The sequence below is a fragment of the Choloepus didactylus genome, chromosome 15, assembly GCF_015220235.1.
Source record: "Choloepus didactylus isolate mChoDid1 chromosome 15, mChoDid1.pri, whole genome shotgun sequence".
Taxonomy (NCBI): Eukaryota; Metazoa; Chordata; class Mammalia; order Pilosa; family Megalonychidae; genus Choloepus; species Choloepus didactylus.
In genome coordinates this window covers 26,300,729-26,314,149 of record NC_051321.1, presented here as the reverse complement: position 1 = coordinate 26,314,149, position 13,421 = coordinate 26,300,729, and the positions used below count along the sequence as shown (strand labels likewise).

The window sequence follows — 13,421 nt, the reverse complement described above, 5'->3', positions numbered from 1 at the left end:
ATATTATAAACATATGTGGATATAAATGATAACATTTTTATATCAATCCTCAGCTTTCTCATTACCAGAGTTAAATAGCTGAACAAATTTTCAAATTCTTACACATTCCTCAACATTCCAATTAAAAATGAAAACTCATTGATTCTTGTAGAAGTTCATGACAATAACTCTTCAGTTGCAATGAAATTTGATTATTCTTGCAATGAATGAAGAATGGGCAGAACAGTAAAGCAATCAGGCTTAAAATATTCAGAAGTTCAACAATTGCTAAATCTCATTGAGTAGGAACACATTAACTATCTTCAGTTTCTTACACCACCACTTAACCCCACGCCTTCCACTAAGTTTTGTTCACAGATATTTATAATCCTTTTAGGTAGCTACTTGAGGCTTTAAATTTCCCTTTTCCAAAGAGTTCAAGTCATTTCTATTTTAACATTTAAACAATTTTTTTTTGGATAAGAATGGAAAACATTGAATATGGTGCCAACAACTGGGCCTACTATCTTAGAATCCTGGACATTACAAATTATTTAGCATTATCCACCCTCCTCTCCAACCCATCTACCCTGACCTCCCAGATCAAGTGACACATCTGATTGACTAATTCTAAGTCTTCAAAGCCTGTCACTCAAACTTATATTTTTCTACACAAGGGAAAGAATTAGTGAGAAGAACATGATCCACTCTTGGAAAAATGTGCTTTCATCAATTGTAGCAAATGTACCACATTGATGCAAGGTGTTAATAATAGGGTAGTATATGAGAATCCTGTATTTTATGCATGATTGTTCTGTAAACTCACAACTTCTTAAATAAAAAAAAAAAAGAAAGAAAAAAAGGAAAAAAATAAAAAAAGAAAGAAGCAGGGAGAATTTAAAACTATTTTTGTCTCAATTTGAAAATAACTAGGTTGTGAGCACCTGTTCTAAACGGGTCTGCCTCCTGGGGAAGCTTTAAAAATCAGAGACTGTCAGCTGGTAAACGTGCCTTAAGAGAGTCCTTTCAGACTCCCTCACTTTAGAGATCTAGCAAATGAAGCCCAATGAAGGTTAATATCAGCCCCAAATCACACAGCATATTAGCAGCAGAATCAATACCAGAAACTTTGTCCCCACCTAGATACATCATGCTGTTCCTTATATTTCAACTATTTTTGCTAACATGGGATTTCATTCCATTCCCCACCATCACCACCAGCAAAGGCAGGGGGGTATCCACTCTGGCTCAGAGTTACCAGCTGTTCCTAAGGAAATACTGCTTAGGGCAAGAGGCGCAAAGCAGTCAAGCAACTGCACTCTGAAGCCTTTCCTCCACCCTGCCTCCTATCAGGCTCCAATTCAGGTAAACAGCCTACTTTGTATTGAACTGCCCTTTCTATTCTGGATTTTATTCATACTTAAACCCTTTGAATGAGTGTTTACTGGAAATCTATCCAGAAGAGGAATCTACCTTCCTGATCCCATCCATTCCTTAGCAGATTAGCTGATAGCAACCTGTTTCGGTGTTGATGCACTGTGTTATACTTTTCTCTAATTATACTATCTCGGTAAGCTCTGTCTCCAAGACTATTATGCACCGTCAGTTGTCTGGATACAGATTAAAAGAAGTAGTACTGTTATAGCATGATCTTTGCAAAGAGCTTCCACCCCAATGATCTCCATTCATGTTCATGACAACCATGAAGAGTTAGTTACTGTGATCCCCCATTAAATAGAAGAAGACAGTGAGTCTCTGAGTCCTTTCCTAAGGATAACAACTAAGAGTGGCAAAGATGAGCACAGAACTCAAATGAAGGGAATAACAGTCTCTCTTGAAAGTCTAGAAATACCTACAATTCAAAAGAGCATTCTTTTCTCATACTCCTGCCGATTCTAAGAGAGTTCTACATACATCCATTTCTAGGTAATATGTTTTGACTCAGCTACGATAATAAGCCAATTGACACTTAATAAAAATAATAATCGTTAACATTTAATGACTGCACCATCAAATACTATGCTGAATCATTTCATGCATAATCTTATTTAATCCTGTCTGCAACTCTTAGGATGCATACTATTATTTCCCTCATTTTACAGCTGAAAAAAAAACTGAGTATCAGGTTATCTATCCTAGTAAGTAGCAGAACTGGGATTCAAATTCAGCCTGTTTGATTCAAGGGCCTATAATCTTAAACACTATCTCTTCATTCTAATGAAAACAGATTTCTAAACATGCATAAAGGATGTTCTCAGTCCCTAGAGAGACTGTATCTTTGAAGAGAAATGAAATTGTTCTTGGTCATTAAAATTTTTACAACTTTTTTTCAAATCTTAGGCTTCCATCAAATCAATCTAGGTGACTCCTTTACTCATTGTGTCAGAACAGAGAGGGAATTTGCAGCTCTGAATCCACCCCCGGGATTCCAAGCATCCTGGGCCCTTTCTACTGCCATTTAGCCATGAAATAGCTCATACATTTCACTCTGGAGTTGTCTCTGAACTCTGTGTTACAAGAGCCTCAAACCCCTTCAGGCAGAAAACTACCCTGTGAGCTTCTACCATGTTCATTATCCTTCAACAGCCTTACCAAATAAAAATGTTTTTGAGTGGAATGAGAATGTGTTAGGCAAACCATAAGGAAATCTGGAAATATTACTTAGTATCTTCAGTCTTCCTTATCAAAGATAATAGCTATCTGAAGTGAAAAGCAGCCATCTGCTACAAAGCTCCACAAATGAGTCTTCCGTGCTAGACACTGGAGACCAAAAGCTAGGGAGGGATGGCGTGCGGTATGCAAGGGCCATTTAGTTAATACTGATTAAACCTTGACTCTTCCATATTGAGACTCCAAATGCCTCCTTTTTTTGTAATAATTTAATCAGGTCTATAATTATTTTCTGGACACTGTTCAAATGGCTCTAAGGAAGAACTGGGCTCTAAGGAAGAACTGGGCCCACTAATAAAGATCAAGAGAGATGAAAAGAGGAAGAATAAATAGAGCATGCCCAACCACATAGGTGGAGGAAAAGGCAAACTGACATAAGCTCATTTGTCACAACGGGAATCCAGGCTTCCTGTAATATAATCTTGTTATATAATTAGCCAACTGTAATGCAAAATGTGGGGGTAAACACAGAGACGTTCTAACTTCTATTAGTCACCACTCTTTGTTAGCTGAGAAACTTAACAAGTCAAGGAAGAAAAATGGGAATGTGTGTGGGGTATGGTAAAATTACAATGGGTGATAGAACAGCATGTCTTCATGGGTGCTGGAACTCAAAATCATTCTGCAAATAAAGCAGCTCCAGGATTACATCTGTAGGAATGTGAGGTCATTCTACTTGGGTTTTGCCATCCATGGACTCACTTGCACTATAAAGCTGTCCCAACTTCTGTCCTGCTACCAACTGACAGTTTTCCTTGTTCCAAATCCAAATCAAGGGGAGAAGAGTGGCTAGTTGGCTTTACGTTTCTCCCCAGGTGTTTCTGTTTGCTAAAGCTGCTAGAGTGCAATATACCAGAAATGGATTGGCTTTTATAATGGGGATTTATTTGGTTGCAAATTTATAGTTCTTAGGCTGTGAAAATGTCCCAAGGCATTAAGGCATCCATCCACAGGATGATACCTGGACTCTGAAGACAGGCTGCTGACATCAGGACAGTTCATTGCTTTCAGGTTCTGGTTCCAGTGCCTTTCTCTGTGGGTCCTTTCTTAGCTTCTCCAGAGCTTTTCTCTCTGCCTCTCTGGGCTTTTTCTGTGCCCTTTATCCCCTCATAAAGGACTCCACTAAAAAGATCAAGACCCACGTTTAATGGGCTGAATCACATCTCAATTGCAATAACTTAAACAAAAGGTCCCACCTACAATACAATAGGTCTGCACACACAGGAATGGAATAAAAGAATATGGTCTTTTCTGGGGTACTTAACAGCTCCAAACTACCATACAAGCTACAGGTTGCTGGTCAGACTCTGAAGGCCATCTGGTTGTCTATCTTTTGATCATTGCCTATTTGTCTGGGAGAAGGTCACATGGCACAAACATGGGCTCCTAGACTTATGCTTTCAAGAAGGCTCTGGGCAAGAACAGCTCCTCTGGAATGGAGTATGAATTAGTTCAGTGCTCCAAAACATCTTCAATATAATATTTTAAATATATATAACTATACTGATAAGATTTATTGAATGCTGTGTGTTTTTCAGGCAAAGAAGGTATGGAATACAGCATTTGCAGAACTGTTATTTTCCTTGTTTTATATAAATAGACTTAATTTATCATTAAGAGATGCATGTAAAATGGTGTCTAAGAGCCACTGGAATCAGACTGGAACCAGGGTTCAAATACCTGCTCTCTGCAGTTACTAGCTGTGTGACCTTGGGCAACTCTATCTCTCTGCTTCTCACTCAGCTTCCTCTTATTAAAATGGATTTAACAATAGCACCTACCTAATATAGGTACTGTGAGAATTAAATAAAGCAATATATGTAAAGTGCTTAGCAAATGCTTGGCACAGTGAGAGTACTATCTTAAGTATTAACTGTGATGATAATGATGATGTTGAAGAGAAGGGTGATAATTCTAACACCCTAACCCACAAAACTATCAAGCAGATAAAAAAAAGAATAACAATAATAAAAAAAGCAAACAAGTATTCCTACCACAATGTTATCCTTCTAAGGATTCTGTCTACTTAGAGTGATATCACTGTTCCCAGTCTTAGGTAGCTATGGTATCAGGGACGGACATCTACTTGAATCTTTGATCCACACAGGTTGCTGTGAAGATAGCCATCCACTCATTCTGCATGGTCACTGATGGATCCCATCAGGTGCACTGACAAGCTCTCTGCTGCTTCTGTGGCAAGCTTTGGAAGAGAATTCTTTTGCTAGCTCTCTGAAAACCCCATCTCTCATTCCTTCTCTAAGGTCTTGCTACTGCCACCATCACAACAGAATAGTAACCATGTTCCTCCCTCTAATCCTCCTTCCCTTCTGCTTTTCTCTCTCCTTTTCTCTCTAGCTTGGAAGAATATCTTTCTAATCAGCTTTAGGGAAAGATTTTACCACAGATCATGAGTCTATTTGGGGCCTGGACTTTTGGAAAGAAAGGCATGGAAGATTTGTAAATCACATTCATTTCATTTCTTCACTAGAGGGAATGAGCACCGAGCGCACTACCTGCATGAATTTGGTGCAGAAACGGAGGGTAATAAGGAGGAAGAGTAGATAACTTCCTCGAGATATTACCAAGCCACACATGTATTTTATCAGATGAAGTTTATGACAATTCCCTGAGGAACCAGGAACCAGAGTGGTTAGTACTTTTCTGAATATTACATGCCTAGTAAGTATTTGAACAAGCATTCCTTCAGACCCATGTCTGTTTGACTCTAAATCTTGAGGGTTTTTTCTCCCTTTACAAAACTCACCATGATTTTAACTGAAAAAAAAAGGAGGGGCGGATCACACAATACAGTAAGTAATTATATATGAAACCTAGCTGGTGAAAGAAAGCTATTGGGAACACTGTTGACAGATTCCCAATAGTCTCCAAGGCACATATTTGCTATTTCGCCATCGTCGTTGTTGATCCCATCTGTCTTTCTGACTATGCACTGAATTCTCAATCCAAAAGTGTCTCAATCCAAAAAGTGTCTTACTTCAACACTGGATATAGCTATTGATTTAAAAAGCATCTCCTGATGATCTCAGCAATCTCCAGCTAAGTCCGTCCTCTGGTATGTGCATGGAAGGAATCCTCAACCCAAGGAAGGCTAAGTGGCCATAAAACCACAAGACGGTCCATGCTGATCCAGCCTGTATCCCTGTCATTGTCATGTTTCTTAAATTACACTTCAGATTAATTTTTAAAAATCACTTTTGAATTAAATAAATTAAGCAATCTTTGTTTGAAAGGAGATGGAGTACAGAAAACAATGTCTCATATAATGATTCTCTCCTTCAATCCAAAAGGACTAATTTTCATCAACAGATGCTTTATTTTACATTTTTAATGAGAAACAATATACATTCCCTAATATTTACCATTTTAAAGTGTATAGATGGCGGCGGATCTGAACCTGGAGTGGATCTGCTCCCTGCCTCAGTCCTGGACTTACGGGATCACCAGGGGTGGTCGAGTCTTCTTCATCAACGAGGAGGCGAAGAGCACCACCTGGCTGCACCCCGTCACCGGTGAGGCCGTGGTTACCGGACACCGGTGGCAGAGTACAGATTTGCCTACTGGCTGGGAGGAAGCATATACTTTTGAAGGTGCAAGATACTATATAAACTTGTAATTGTCTTTGGAAACCAGAAGCCTGAGACAAAGAGAAGAATGCAGGGTTTTAAGCAAAAGGCTATTTGTTTAAAAATAAATTGCAGAGGCGGGGCAAGATGGCAGACTGATGAGCTGTAAGTTTTAGCTACTCCTCCAGGAAAGTAGGTAAAAAACCAGGAACTGCGTGGACTGGACACCACAGAGCAATCTGACGTTGGGCATACTTCATACAACACTCATGAAAACGTGGAACTGCTGAGATCAGCGAAATCTGTAAGTTTTTGCGGCCAGGGGACCCGCGCCCCTCCCTGCCAGGCTCAGTCCCGGGGGAGGAGGGGCTGTCAGCTCCGGGAAGGAGAAGGGAGAATTGCAGTGGCTGCTCTTATCGGAAACTCATTCTACTGATTCAAACTCCAACCATAGATAGACTGAGACCAGACACCAGAGACTCTGAGAGCAGACAGCCCAGCAGAGAGGAGACAGGCATAGAAAAAAAACAACACGAAAAACTCCAAAATAAAAGCGGAGGATTTTTGGAGTTCTGGTGAACTCAGAGGGAGGAAGGGCGAAGCTCAGGCCTTGAGGCGCATATGCAAATCCTGAAGCAAAGCTGATCTCTCTGCCCTGTGCACCTTTCCTTAATGGCCCTGGTTGCTTTGTCTATTAGCATTTCAATAACCCATTAGATCTCTGAGGAGGGCCGTTTTTTGTTTTTTTGTTTTTTTTTTTTTAAATCCTTTTTGCTTTTTCTAAAACAATTACTCTAAGAAGCTCAATACAGAAAGCTTCAAAGAATTGCAATCTGGGCACGGCAAGTCAAGAGCAGAACTAAGAGAGCTCTGAGACAAAAGGCAATAATCCAGTGGCTGAGAAAATTCACTAAACAACACAACTTCCCAAGAAAAGGGGGGTGTCCGCTCACAGCCACCATCCTGGTGGACAGGAAACACTCCTGCCCATCGCCAGCCCCATAGCCCAGAGCTGCCCCAGACAACCCAGTGTGACGAAAGTGCTTCAAATAACAGGCACACACCACAAAACTGGGCGTGGACATTAGCCTTTCCTGCAACCTCAGCTGAATGTCCCAGAGCTGGGAAGGGGGAGCAGTGTGAATTAACAAAGCCCCATTCAGCCATCATTTGAGCAGACTGGGAGCCTCCCTACACAGCCCAGCAGCCCAGAACTGCCCTGGGGGGACGGCACTCACCTGTGACATAGCACAGTCATCCCTCAACAGAGGACCCGGGGTGCACAGCCTGGAAGAGGGGCCCACTTGCAAGTCTCAGGAGCCATACGCCAATACCAAAGATTTGTGGGTCAGTGGCAGAGACAAACTGTGGCAGGACTGAACTGAAGGATTAGACTATTGCAGCAGCTTTAAAACTCTAGGATCATCAGGGAGATTTGATTGTTAGGGCCACCCCCCCTCCCCGACTGCCCAGAAACACGCCCCACATACAGGGCAGGCAACACCAACTACACACGCAAGCTTGGTACACCAATTGGGCCCCACAAGACTCACTCCCCCACTCACCAAAAAGGCTAAGCAGGGGAGATCTGGCTTGTGGAGAACAGGTGGCTCGTGGACGCCACCTGCTGGTTAGTTAGAGAAAGTGTACTCCACGAAGCTGTAGATCTGATAAATTAGAGATAAGGACTTCAACTGGTCTACAAACCCTAAAAGAACCCTATCAAGTTCAGCAAATGCCACGAGGCCAAAAACAACAGAAAATTATAAAGCATATGAAAAAACCAGACGATATGGATAACCCAAGCCCAAGCACCCAAATCAAAAGACCAGAAGAGACACAGCACCTAGAGCAGCTACTCAAAGAACTAAAGATGAACAATGAGACCATAGTATGGGATATGAAGGAAATCAAGAAGACCCTAGAAGAGCATAAAGAAGACATTGCAGGACTAAATAAAAAAATGGATGATCTTATGGAAATTAAAGAAACTGTTGACCAAATTAAAAAGATTCTGGACACTCATAGTACAAGACTAGAGGAAGTTGAACAACGAATCAGTGACCTGGAAGATGACAGAATGGAAAATGAAAGCATAAAAGAAAGAATGGGGAAAAAAATTGAAAAACTCGAAATGGACCTCAGGGATATGATAGATAATATGAAACGTCCGAATATAAGACTCATTGGTGTCCCAGAAGGGGAAGAAAAGGGTAAAGGTCTAGGAAGAGTATTCAAAGAAATTGTTGGGGAAAACTTCCCAAATCTTCTAAACAACATAAATACACAAATCATAAATGCTCAGCGAACTCCAAATAGAATAAATCCAAAAAAAACCCACTCCGAGACATATACTGATCACACTGTCAAACACAGAAGAGAAGGAGCAAGTTCTGAAAGCAGCAAGAGAAAAGCAATTCACCACATACAAAGGAAACAGCATAAGACTAAGTAGTGACTACTCAGCAGCCACCATGGAGGCAAGAAGGCAGTGGCACGATATATTTAAAATTCTGAGTGAGAGGAATTTCCAGCCAAGAATACTTTATCCAGCAAAGCTCTCCTTCAAATTTGAGGGAGAGCTTAAATTTTTCACAGACAAAGAAATGCTGAGAGAATTTGCTAACAAGAGACCTGCCCTGCTGGAGATACTAAAGGGAGCCCTACAGACAGAGAAACAAAGACAGGACAGAGAGACTTGGAGAAAGGTTCAGTACTAAAGAGATTCGGTATGGGTACAATAAAGGATATTAATAGAGAGAGGGAAAAATATGGCAAACATAATCCAAAGGATAAGATGGCCGATTCAAGAAATGCTTTCACGGTTTTAACGTTGAATGTAAATGGATTAAACTCCCCAATTAAAAGATATAGATTCGCAGAATGGATCAAAAAAAATGAACCATCAATATGTTGCATACAAGAGACTCATCTTAGACACAGGGACACAAAGAAACTGAAAGTGAAAGGATGGAAAAAAATATTTCATGCAAGCTACAGCCAAAAGAAAGCAGGTGTAGCAATATTAATCTCAGATAAAATAGACTTCAAATGCAGGGATGTTTTGAGAGACAAAGAAGGCCACTACATACTAATAAAAGGGGCAATTCAGCAAGAAGAAATAACAATCGTAAATGTCTATGCACCCAATCAAGGTGCCACAAAATACATGAAAGAAACACTGGCAAAACTAAAGGAAGCAATTGATGTTTCCACAATAATTGTGGGAGACTTCAACACATCACTCTCTCCTATAGATAGATCAACCAGACAGAAGACCAATAAGGAAATTGAAAACCTAAACAATCTGATAAATGAATTAGATTTAACAGACATCTACAGGACATTACATCCCAAATCACCAGGATACACATACTTTTCTAGTGCTCACGGAACTTTCTCCAGAATAGATCATATGCTGGGACATAAAACAAGCCTCAATAAATTTAAAAAGATTGAAATTATTCAAAGCACATTCTCTGACCACAATGGAATACAATTAGAAGTCAATAACCATCAGAGACTTAGAAAATTCACAAATACCTGGAGGTTAAACAACACACTCCTAAACAATCAGTGGGTTAAAGAAGAAATAGCAAGAGAAATTGCTAAATATATAGAGACGAATGAAAATGAGAACACAGCATACCAAAACCTATGGGATGCAGCAAAAGCAGTGCTAAGGGGGAAATTTATAGCACTAAACGCATATATTAAAAAGGAAGAAAGAGCCAAAATCAAAGAACTAATGGATCAACTGAAGAAGCTAGAAAATGAACAGCAAACCAATCCTAAACCAAGTACAAGAAAAGAAATAACAAGGATTAAAGCAGAAATAAATGACATAGAGAACAAAAAAACAATAGAAAGGATAAATATCACCAAAAGTTGGTTCTTTGAGAAGATCAACAAGATTGACAAGCCCCTAGCTAGACTGACAAAATCAAAAAGAGCGAAGACCCATATAAACAAAATAATGAATGAAAAAGGTGACATAACTGCAGATCCTGAAGAAATTAAAAAAATTATAAGAGGATATTATGAACAACTGTATGGCAACAAACTGGATAATGTAGAAGAAATGGACAATTTCCTGGAAACATATGAACACCCTAGACTGACCAGAGAAGAAATAGAAGACCTCAACCAACCCATCACAAGCAAAGAGATCCAATCAGTCATCAAAAATCTTCCCACAAATAAATGCCCAGGGCCAGATGGCTTCACAGGGGAATTCTACCAAACTTTCCAGAAAGAACTGACACCAATCTTACTCAAACTCTTTCAAAACATTGAAAAAAATGGAACACTACCTAACTCATTTTATGAAGCTAACATCAATCTAATACCAAAACCAGGCAAAGATGCTACAAAAAAGGAAAACTACCGGCCAATCTCCCTAATGAATATAGATGCAAAAATCCTCAACAAAATACTTGCAAATCGAATCCAAAGACACATTAAAAAAATCATACACCATGACCAAGTGGGGTTCATTCCAGGCATGCAAGGATGGTTCAACATAAGAAAAACAATCAATGTATTACAACACATTAAAAACTCGAAAGGGAAAAATCAATTGATCATCTCAATAGATGCTGAAAAAGCATTTGACAAAATCCAACATCCCTTTTTGATAAAAACACTTCAAAAGGTAGGAATTGAAGGAAACTTCCTCAACATGATAAAGAGCATATAAGAAAAACCCACAGCCAGCATAGTACTCAATGGTGAGAGACTGAAAGCCTTCCCTCTAAGATCAGGAACAAGACAAGGATGCCCGCTGTCACCACTGTTATTCAACATTGTGCTGGAAGTGCTAGCCAGGGCAATCCGGCAAGACAAAGAAATAAAAGGCATCCAAATTGGAAAAGAAGAAGTAAAACTGTCATTGTTTGCAGATGATATGATCTTATATCTAGAAAACCCTGAGAAATCGACGATACACCTACTAGAGCTAATAAACAAATTTAGCAAAGTAGCGGGATACAAGATTAATGCACATAAGTCAGTAATGTTTCAATATGCTAGAAATGAACAAACTGAAGAGACACTCAAGAAAAAGATACCATTTTCAATAGCAACTAAAAAAATCAAGTACCTAGTAATAACCTTAACCAAAGATGTAAAAGACCTATACAAAGAAAACTACATAACTCTACTAAAAGAAATAGAAGGGGACCTTAAAAGATGGAAAAATATTCCATGTTCATGGATAGGAAGGCTAAATGTCATTAAGATGTCAATTCTACCCAAACTCATCTACAGATTCAATGCAATCCCAATCAAAATTCCAACAACCTACTTTGCAGACTTGGAAAAGCTAGTTATCAAATTTATTTGGAAAGGGAAGATGCCTTGAATTGCTAAAGACACTCTAAAAAAGAAAAACGAAGTGGGAGGACTTACACTCCCTGACTTTGAAGCTTATTATAAAGCCACAGTTGCCAAAACAGCATGGTACTGGCACAAAGATAGACATATAGATCAATGGAATCGAATTGAGAATTCAGAGATAGACCCTCAGATCTATGGCCGACTGATCTTTGATAAGGCCCCCAAAGTCACCGAACTGAGTCATAATGGTCTTTTCAACAAATGGGGCTGGGAGAGTTGGATATCCATATCCAAAAGAATGAAAGAGGACCCCTACCTCACCCCCTACACAAAAATTAACTCAAAATGGACCAAAGATCTCAATATAAAAGAAAGTACCATAAAACTCCTAGAAGATAATGTAGGAAAACATCTTCAAGACCTTGTATTAGGAGGCCACTTCCTAGACTTTACACCCAAAGCACAAGCAACAAAAGAGGAAATAGATAAATGGGAACTCCTCAAGCTTAGAAGTTTCTGCACCTCAAAGGAATTTCTCAAAAAGGTAAAGAGGCAGCCAACTCAATGGGAAAAAATTTTTGGAAACCATGTATCTGACAAAAGACTGATATCTTGCATATACAAAGAAATCCTACAACTCAATGACAATAGTACAGACAGCCCAATTATAAAATGGGCAAAAGATATGAAAAGACAGTTCTCTGAAGAGGAAATACAAATGGCCAAGAAACACATGAAAAAATGTTCAGCTTCACTAGCTATTAGAGAGATGCAAATTAAGACCACAATGAGATACCATCTAACACCGATTAGAATGGCTGCCATTAAACAAACAGGAAACTACAAATGCTGGAAGGGATGTGGAGAAATTGGAACTCTTATTCATTGTTGGTGGGACTGTATAATGGTTCAGCCACTCTGGAAGTCAGTCTGGCAGTTCCTTAGAAAACTAGATATAGAGCTACCATTCGATCCAGCGATTGCACTTCTCGGTATATACCCGGAAGATCGGAAAGCAGTGACACGAACAGATATCTGCACGCCAATGTTCATAGCAGCATTATTCACAATTGCCAAGAGATGGAAACAACCCAAATGTCCTTCAACAGATGAGTGGATAAATAAAATGTGGTATATACACACGATGGAATACTACGCGGCAGTAAGAAGGAACGATCTGGTGAAACATATGACAACATGGATGAACCTTGAAGACATAATGCTGAGCGAAATAAGCCAGGCACAAAAAGAGAAATATTATATGCTACCACTAATGTGAACTTTGAAAAATGTAAAACAAATGGTTTATAATGTAGAATGTAGGGGAACTAGCAGTAGAGAGCAATTAAGGAAGGGGGAACAATAATCCAAGAAGAACAGATAAGCTATTTAACGTTCTGGGGATGCCCAGAAATGACTATGGTCTGTTAATTTCTGATGGATGTAGTAGGAACAAGTTCACTGAAATGTTGCTATATTATGTAACTTTCTTGGGGTAAAGTAGGAACATGTTGGAAGTTAAGCAGTTATCTTAGGTTAGTTGTCTTTTTCTTACTCCCTTGTTATGGTCTCTTTGAAATGTTCTTTTATTGTATGTTTGTTTTCTTTTTAACTTTTTTTTTCATACAGTTGATTTAAAAAAGAAGGGAAAGTTAAAAAAAAATAAATAAATAAAGTATATAATTCAGTGGGTTTTAGTATATTCACAGAGTTGTGAAACCATCATCACTATTTAATTCCAGAATATTTTCATCATCTCAAAGTGAAACCCAATACCCATTAGCAGTCACACCCCATTCCCTCCTCCCCTAAACCTAGAAAACCATTAATCTACTTTCTGTCTCTATGACT

General features: G+C 39.2%; 2 protein-coding genes across 4 annotated transcripts in view; one reads left to right on the top strand and one right to left on the bottom strand.

Annotated features, from left to right (window-relative positions):
• Positions 1 to 13,421, bottom strand: part of SORCS1 (sortilin related VPS10 domain containing receptor 1) — a 549,535-nt gene that overhangs the window by 440,262 nt on the left and 95,852 nt on the right. The gene's annotated exons all lie outside the window — the stretch shown is intronic.
• LOC119510664 (pleckstrin homology domain-containing family A member 5-like) lies at positions 6,047 to 6,283 on the top strand. The gene has a single exon (XM_037805069.1). The coding sequence runs from the start codon at positions 6,047 to 6,049 to the stop codon at positions 6,281 to 6,283; it is 237 nt and encodes a 78-aa protein (XP_037660997.1).

Coding starts and splice junctions, on each gene's coding strand:
- LOC119510664 (XM_037805069.1), top strand. CDS start 6,047: ATGGCGGCGGATCTGAACCTGGAGTGGATCTGCTCCCTGCCTCAGTCC.